At 45.7% G+C, this 9,170-nt stretch overlaps 1 protein-coding gene across 1 annotated transcript in view; it reads right to left on the reverse strand.

The window, feature by feature from the left end:
* Nucleotides 1-2,925, reverse strand: part of LOC111159917 (phospholipid-transporting ATPase IB) — a 585,941-nt gene extending 583,016 nt beyond the window's left edge. The window contains exon 1 of the mRNA XM_022522597.1: nucleotides 2,836-2,925. Coding sequence (XP_022378305.1) covers nucleotides 2,836-2,911 — 76 coding nt within the window. The 5' untranslated portion in view covers nucleotides 2,912-2,925. The remainder of the gene's footprint in view (nucleotides 1-2,835) is intronic.
* Nucleotides 2,926-9,170: the final 6,245 nt, after the last annotated feature.

The following is a 9,170-nucleotide window of genomic DNA, read 5'->3' on the forward strand; positions in this document are numbered from 1 at the left end:
CAGCAGCAACCCAACTAAAAATGTAATTTTTTAAGAACCCCATTTATTCTAGTAACAGAAGTATCTAGGATTAAGCCTTTTAAAGTCTATGGAGAAAATTATACCACTTTAATAAAAGACCTAAAAGAGGACACATAGAAATGATGAGAAATATCCACATTTCTGGTTAAAAGGACATTTTTTGAAATTTCTACTTTTTCCAGACTAATCTATAAATTTAATGCAAATGTAACCAAAAATACTAAAAGAATGTTGTTTTGTCTCATTTTAAAACAGGTTCTTTTAAAAATATGCATGGAGAAGTAAAGGACCAAAAAGAGTGAAGATATTTTGCAGAACGTTTGACTATGGTACCCAAAGCTTTGAGTGCAATTGTGCTGATGGAAATGTCTCACTCATGCGCGCACTGGAAAGAAGTGGTTTCAGAGCTCAGGACACTCCTAGGCCATCTCTCCAGCACTGACCAGCCCTCCCCTTGCCACTCCCCCAGCCCCAGCACTTCTAAACTCAGCCTATAAGGCCCTCTACCCTCATTCACAGGAGCGTCCCCCTTCTTCCTCACACCATATGCAAATTCTTCACAGAAACTCCACCTTTTAGAACCTCCCTGTCTTCTAGAACTTGCAGCCTTTCATCAGCAAATGCCCTATCTCCCCCACCTCTGGACTTCTTGCCTTCACTGCTCCGCTTTGATGACCCTGTTCCTCACTGTTGATCTCAGATCACTGTCCCCCCTTTCTCCCTAAAAACCCCTTACTTTGACACTCACACCATCAACTGTATGACTGTAATACTTGCCTTAAAATAAAACCACCTCTCTGGAACTCACGTCTTCCCCTCCAGCTATCACTCAATTTGCTCTCTCCCCCTTTCTACAAAATTCACCCAAAAGAGTTTTCTGGACTTGCTGTTTCCAATATCCTCTCATCCATCTCTCTCTTTCTCTCTCTCTCAAGCTGTTCTATAGACATTCTTGCCCGCACTTACACAAAAACAGACTGCAAGGTCACCTGTGCCCTCCATGGTGGACTCTTCTCAGGTCTCGCCTTTCCTGAGCTCCCAGCAGCACTGGGCACAGCTGAGCACCCCTGCCTTCAGGACGGTGGGCTCACTGAGCTTCAGAGCACCGCTCTGGACTTTTCTTCGGACCTCGTTGGCCATCCTCTGAGCCCCATGGCTGTTGCCTTAACCTCCCTGACCTTGAAATGTCCATGTACCCAGGCCTCTGTCCAAGGACCTTTCTCTTCTGGGCCACTTCTCTACATACTGGTTACATACATCACTGGCAGGTCCCACTGCAAAATGACAATGCAAGGCCCTCATTCGAAAATCATTGAGGCCTCTAAGACAGCAACAGCACAGCATTAGAGCAAACGCAGGACTTGGCCAAGAGTGGGGCTCTGTTACACAGCTACAGAGAAACGGGTCCTGCTGAGGATACCTGAATTTACATCTCTGCTCTAGACCACTGTCCTGAACTCAGGGCTGATAAATGTAAACATCTCCAATCCATGCTCTCCCAGGCACTTCAAAATCAAATTCCTAACCCCCGCCCCTCTCACAAACAAATAAGAGCCCTGTTCTTCCTGCAGTTTTCCCCATCTCCCTGAGTGGCAGGTTTTTCAACTTTCTTTTTCCTCCTAGCGACCCTCTGATTCTCCTTTTACTGAAACCTCACGTCCAAATCACAACCAAATCTGTTGGCTCACCTTCAGACATATGGAGGACATGCCCACTCTCCCCGCCTCCACCCTAGCATTGCCACAGGTACCATCTGGCACCTGGATTACCGCTGTCCCCTCTCAGCTGGTCTCCTGGCTTCTGCCCACAGGCCCCACAGTCTAGCCTTAGCCCTCAGCCCGCGATCCTTTCACACTGGGACTGTCCTCAGGTGGATCTGAAGGTGCCCTGACGTTACTCAGAAACACTGGTCCAAAGGACTGATAGCTCTTTCCATGTCACGTGATTCAACTACAGAAACAGGAAAGTCGTTTATTTTCATATGCCTATTTTCTCAAAACAAAAACCTCACAAAGATGACAAGTGCCCCATCCCCAAATTGCAAACCCTGTCCCTTCCTCCCACCGAGGATCGACCTACAAACTTGCCGGCAGTCTTGAAATGGTAAGAAAGTGGATGGTTCCCGAAGTTCCCTTTCCATTTTTCATTACCTAAGGGTCTGGGTAACCCGACGCGGACCATAATCACCAAACATCCCGCTTGACATGATTTGGGTTTCTACATATGTTCTCTACCAAACAAAATGCAAGTGTCTGGACGTGAGGGGCCGCGGTGCTGCGTCTGAAGCACGGGGGTGTGGGGGTGGTTTTGGAGGTCTGGCGTACCCGCGCCCGGGCGCTTGAATGCGGGGGGGGGGGGGGGGGCGCTGTGCAGGTGGTCGGGAGCGAGTGCGTCGTCACCGTGTGCGCGCGAGGCCCGCGGGCCCAGGTTGCGACAAACATTCTTGTGACCCTTTGGCTCCCTAGGGCTCTGCTACAAACTACAAACACCACGCCGGGACAGGGCACACTCCAGACTGTCTCTGCGCCCACCGAGCGAGACACCCGGTATCCCCGCGTGGGGGCGGCCGGGCATGCGCGCCGTGGCTCGCACGCACGCGCATACGCACCGCGGCCCCGCGGGCGCTCCGGGGTCTCGGACGCCCCGGCCCCCTCCTGCGGCGCAGGTGTTGGGCCGCCCCGCCCCTTAGGTGCGGGCGGCCACCGACAGGCCCCAGCGGAGGGGGGCGGGCAGAGGGCGGGGCGGTGGTTCCCTTCCGCGCGCCGGCGCCCCCGCCCCGCCGACCCTCCTCGCCGAGCGCCCCTCCCCTCTCACCAACGGACGAGCGGATCCTCGACCTTCGGGGCAGGGACATCTTAAGAGCTCTGTCCAGGCCGGAGGCGTTCGGCATCGCGCCCCAGTCGGGGGCTACGCTGGCCCTGGGCGAGCGGCGGTGGCGGCGGCTGCGCTCGGGGCTGGGCGCAGGGGTGGTGGCCCGAGGGCCATGGGTGGGAGCGCTCCTGGGCCGGACTGCAGGGCCGCCGGGAGTGCCGGCGCCTGTGCCGCGGCCGCCGCCGGAGGAGGCTGCGTCGTTCGTGCCGCAGCCGCCGGCCAATGCGGCAGCGCCCGCGAACGCCACCGCTGCGGGCCCCGCTGGCCCGGCGGCGGCGGCGGCGGCAGCGGCAGCGGCGGGGGAGGGGTCCGGCCCTTCCGCGGGGAGCCGGGCGGGAGGAGGAGCGGACCGGAAGAGTCTGGACCGTTAAGCGGGACAGGGGGCTTTTAGGTGGCGGAGACGGCAGTGGGCGGGGGGCATGGATCGGTGTCCTAGGGGGCTCATTCTAGGAGGCGGTCACGTCTTGGGGTACTCTTCTCTGCCTGTGCCAATCTGCTACCTATTTTACCTGTCACTTGTCACGCGGCGCAAGTGTCCCGTGCGAACCGTTCAGAAACTCCCCTTTTCTCGGTTTCTGTTCTATTTTGTTGGGATCTGTATAGGTTCTTCAAGGAACAAGTATTTCTAAGGTGTAAGGGCCTGGAACGAAGAGAAATCCTGGGTCTCCAGACTCCTAACCCCCAGCCCTCCTAGAATTCCGATTAGTGGCATGTTAGAACTGTAAGAAGCCCCTGGGAATATTTAGCTCGCGACACACACACACACACACACACACACACACCTTCTTCCGTAGGAAACAAAAATCAATGAGAGGTGAGGTGACTTGTCCAAGGTCACTTGATCCATTTTTTATTGTTTTTACTCATTAGTATTTAAACCGGGCTTGGTCCTTCTGGGCACAGTTCCATAAAAAGAAAGGGGAAAAAAGCTGAATCTGTTTAATGTTTGATAAAATTCTGACCTCAGAATGAAGAGAAAAATGATTCAAGAAGAGTCTGAACTTACACTTACTGATGTGATCATTATGCTAAATTTAACATAAAATATCAGGGGCTGAGGAGAACAGAGTTCAGCAGAAGGAATTGGTGCCCCAGGAGAAATTACCATGCAGCCTCTCAAGCTCCTACTGGCTAGCCTCTGCTCCAGAATTTCTTAGGAAAAATGCAGTAGGGATGGACAGTAGACTGGCAACTTTAACTTCAAGTAGGATTCCCTGCCTGTTTCTTCTGGGCCCTCAAAAAAGGGGAGGGGGGATTCTGATAAGAAATTGAGTCCTCAGCAGGATGTTGAGGAAGAAGAAAATTTCCCAAATTGTTGAGCGGAGCTTCAGGGTGGGAGATGTTTTCTCAGCGGGTCTTCACAGCTGCTGAGGGTGAACTCAGCAGCTAAAGCCACTTCATCCTAGCAGTGAATTTATCAAAAACTGTCACTAATGATTCAATTTTTAAATCAATGACAACCCCTTGAAGGCTTAGCAGAACTGAAAAGGACTTGAGTGAAAAAATACAACTTTTTTAACTCCAAATTTTAAGATGAAAAATGTTTCCACCATAACCAGATGGAAAAGGGTAGATAGACATTATTTTTAATTTTTAAGAAGCTGAGTATGGTAAATATAGAGCATTGCCTTGCCTGCCCTAAGCTGACCCTGTGCCTTATCTGATTTTGTGCATCCTTGTCATGAAATGGGGGGCGGGGAGCACTTATGTTTCTGTATTTATCTTCTGATAACCAAAACTGTCTTAGCAACTTGGTACAGTGTTGAGATTCAGGGGCCCCTCTTTGAAGACGTGCAGGGAGCAGTAGATGGGTGACCCATTCGAACTTGTGTTCTCTCATTGAGTGCCATGGCTAATTTCCCTAATCTGACTAGCTGTTATCTCTCTTGGGAAGTTAAAGATGGCCTTTGAGCACAGAATCCAGACCTAAATACTATCTTTGAGGTCTTCTAAAGATATACATGCACAAAGAATAAAAACTAGCCGATGGGCATTATTTACTGTTAGTCTTAGAATCCAAATGCCAGTATGGCTCCTTCAATAACCTGTACTTGACCTCGCAAATGCTTTCACCCTTGCCAGAAGCAACATAGGCCAGAACCAAAGGAGACCCAAGAAGCCTGTAGAAAGAAAAGCCAATGTAAAATGAGAGCAACAGGGATAGTCAGAGAAATGTATTTTGTCTCTACTCTACAGAAGCAAGAACTTGTCAAGAAAGAGCCATTTGCCTCAGTTCTCTAGAGCCACCACCCCAAGCACTCAGAAGTCAAGTGACAGAAGCAGCCTGCGGAAGAAAAAAAAATCCCTCCAACGACAGGCGGAGCAGGATACACCAAGTCCTTAGCACTGGGCGTTGATAAATACCATTGAGTTAAGAGTAGGCCTTTTTGTCCCAAGGGATGATGTAGAAAAAAAAAGGATTAGAGTTTTCTTTCCCTGAAAGCCCGCTGTCTCCATCTTCTGTATTCTGTATACATCCTCTCTGGCAGTGAGATCGGCCAGGACAGACCCAGTTTCCCGGAGAGAGAACCTACCCCCTCGTGGTGTGGCTGCAGAAAGGTCGGCCATGTTTTCTCTCAAGACTTCCAAGGAGGGAAAACTGCACAACTTCTCTTTGCAGCACATTTCAATGCTCAAGAACGAGGGTTTTCAAGCAGTTCTTCCCTATGACCATCTTAAGTTCTATTTTAACTTCCACCCATTCTTATTTAATCTTAATGGTTCTACAGAACAACCAGCTTGCATCCTTCTCAAGAAGTTCTTTCATACAAATGAAGACTTTGAGCCATTTCTTAAGCCCCTTTCTTCAAACTAAAACCTCATTTTCTCTTAAAGTGCTTATACATGAAAAAATGTTCATGCATGTATACATATATATGTATATCTCTTATATGTGTACATGTCTATACAGAGGTAGACATTTTTTAAAAGGAAATGGCATATATACACCATATAAAAATGTATAAATATGCATAAAGTATTAATCCGTGTACCTACTCCCCAGCTTAGGGAATAATATAGACAGAATGGAAGCCACTACCAATCACTAACACCTTTCCTTTCTGTTTGTCCCCAGATCAATTTATTTTTAGGCTTTCTTTATAGGGCCTCCTTCCTCTTTTCCTGTTATTTACAAACAAGCTAAAAGGCAACCCTGATAGTATTGAAAAAGAATCCAGGAAAGAAAATTATGTAATAGAAAACTTCATTCTTCTTTGTCTCATGCAGCGTTCTGTAAATGCATTCTGATGACTTCAAATTCCTCTCATTTTTAGACATTTTACACAGTGTTGCAAATTGGACATAGAAGAAGAAATCATCAGTAGAATGGCCAATATCTATCTTCCTAGTGACCGAAGAGGTAGGTGCCCCAAACCTCTGGCCCTTGATTACTCATTAGCACTCGTGTCTAGCATGTGATGCTGGCTGCAGTCGGAATCTTAGCAGGGGCTGTCATCTGTATACTTCCTCTTGTCTAGGTAGCCTGGGCTTCCTTACATCATGGTGGCTGGTTTCCAAGAGTCCCAGGAATCAGAGCCAGGCAGAGGCTATGCACCTTTTCTAACCTGGCTTCCGGAATCATGCGGTATCACTCCCATCACAATCTGTTAGGGCAGTCGCAAAGACCCAGTCAGTTCAAGAGTACAGGAAATAGACTCCAGCTCTTGCTAGACTCTTCCAGAATGTAAGGATTGGAAACACTGTTGCAGCCATTTTTGAAAATATATCAAAACTGGCAACAAATTTTCATTTTAATAAAACATAATTGCACCCAAATCATAAAATATTTATGGAAAAATTAATGAAAGACATGCAAGATGTTCACATTAAAAATAAGGGACCCAAAGAACAAAATGGAAGGGCATGCATTACCTGATGTCAAATCTTACTGTAGTATGAATGCTCTTCAAGACAGTGTAGTGTAGACACATGAATACACAGATCAATTAAACAGAGTGAAGAAATAGGTCCATGTACATAAAATAATTTTGACAAAGGCTATTTAACCATATATATGCATGGTTACATATACATCAAGACAACTCAATAGGGAAAATACAATCTTTTCAATAAATATCACTATAACAGTCAGCCTCCAGTCATGATCCCAGGGTCCTAGGATAGAGCCCCACATTGGGCTCCCTGCTGTGCAGGGAGTCTGCTTCTCCTTCTCCCTCTGCCCCAGCCCTGGCTAGCGCTCGCTCTCTGTCTTTCTGTCTCTCTCTCTCTCTCTCTCTCAAATGAATAAAATCTTTAAAAAAAATACTCACCAAAAACTTGATGTTGATGTGGAAAAAAAAATTAAATAAACCTTGACCCCTTAACCAAACATAATAATTAACTCAAAATGGATCATAAACTTAAAGTATAAAAAGGTAACCATATAAGGCATCTAGAAGAAAACACAGAAGAAAATATTTCTTACACAAGACAGAAAACACTAACCATAAAAGAAAAAATGTACAAACTGGACATCATCAAAAAGAAAACTTCTGTTCATCAAAAAACAACACCAAGAGAAGAAATAGATAAGCCACAGACCAGGAGAAAATATTCCAATGTATACATTTGACAAAGAACCTGTTTCTAGAATATGTAAGTAACTCCTACAACCCAATACTAAAAGGACAAGTCTAATTTGTTAATGATCAGAAAAATGCACATTAAAACACAATGACATTCCAGTACCCACCAGGATCTGAAATCAAGATTAACAACTCCAAATACTATAGAAAATGGTGAACAACCTGAACTCATACTTGCTGGTGGGAGTGTGAAATGTTAGAACCACTTTGAAAAACTTGTAATTTCCTGTACAGTTAAATGTACACCTTCCGTATGACCCAGAAATTCTACTTCTAGGTATTCACCCAAGAGAAATGTACACATATTTACAAACAGACTTTAAAAAATAATATTAATAGTGGCTTTATTCATAATAGCCTCAAACTGGAAACAACCCAAATATTCATCGACAGGTAAATGGGTCAACAAATTGTATGTATTCATATAATGGACTATGACTCAGGAATAAAAAGGAATAAATTACCCATATATACAGCAACATAGATGAATCTTAAACACTGTGCTGAGTAAAAGCAAGACATAAAAGAGTAGAGCCGGTATAAGCCCATTAAAGTAACCAGATTAGGTCCAACTTGAAGTTCCTAGTGCAAAGCCCCACGTAAGCAAACCAAAACATAAGTTTCTATGCTCTGTGCTTGGCTCCCCCAGAAAAGAAAGGCCTAGGCCAGCCAATCAGCACTCATCTGTCCAGCACAAATTACCTAACATGGTTCCAAAATGTCCCTTTGCTTCATATAAGGAAAGCAAACCTGCTTTAACCAGTCAGCAAATGCCCAGTACAACTTCCTTGTTCCTGCTCACTTTGCTCCATAAAAATGTCTTCCCAGGTGTTCAACATCACTAATGATCAGGGAAATGCAAATCAAAACCACAGTGAGATAACATCTCCCACCTCTTAGAATGGCTATTATCAAAAAGACAAGGAACAACAAGTGTTGGTGAGGACGTGGAGAAAAGGGAACCCTCGTGCCCTATTGCTGGGCATGTAAATTGGTTCAGCTACTATATAAAATAGTATGGAGGTTCCTCAAAAAATTAAAAACATATCAGGGGCACATGGGAGGCTCTGTAGGTTAAGTGTCCAACTCTTCATTTCAGTTCAGGTCATGATCACAAGGTTGTGAGATGAGCCCCGTGTGGCGGCCCATGCTCAGTGGGGAGTTCGCTTGTCCCTTTCCCTGTGCTCCTCCCCCAACTTGTGCTCACATGCACTCTCTCTCTGTGTCAAATAAATAATTTTTTTTTAAATAGAAATACCATATGATCCAGCAATTCCACTTCTGGGTATTCATCTGGAAGAAACAAAAATGCTTACTCAAAAAGAGATCTGTACCAAGTTTATTGCAGCATTATTTACAATAGCCAAGATGTGGAAACAACCATTATATATGTAATGGAGTATTACCAAGCCATAAAATAGAAGGAAATTGCCATTTATGACATGGATGGACCTTGATGGCATTATGCTAAGGGAAATAAGTCAGACCAAGAAAGACTGTATGAGCTCAGCCATACAGGCATACATCAGAGATATTGCAGATTTGGTTCCAGACTGACTCAACAAAGCAAATATCACAATAAAGTGAGTCAAATGAAATTTTAGGTTCCCCAACACATATAAAAGTTACATTTGCACTATACTGTAGTCTGTTAAATGTGCAATAGCATTATGTCTACAAAAATATGCATAC

The sequence above is a fragment of the Enhydra lutris genome, unplaced genomic scaffold (genome assembly GCF_002288905.1).
Source record: "Enhydra lutris kenyoni isolate GAN:26980312 unplaced genomic scaffold, ASM228890v2 scaffoldscaffold71, whole genome shotgun sequence".
In the NCBI taxonomy this organism is placed as follows: Eukaryota; Metazoa; Chordata; class Mammalia; order Carnivora; family Mustelidae; genus Enhydra; species Enhydra lutris.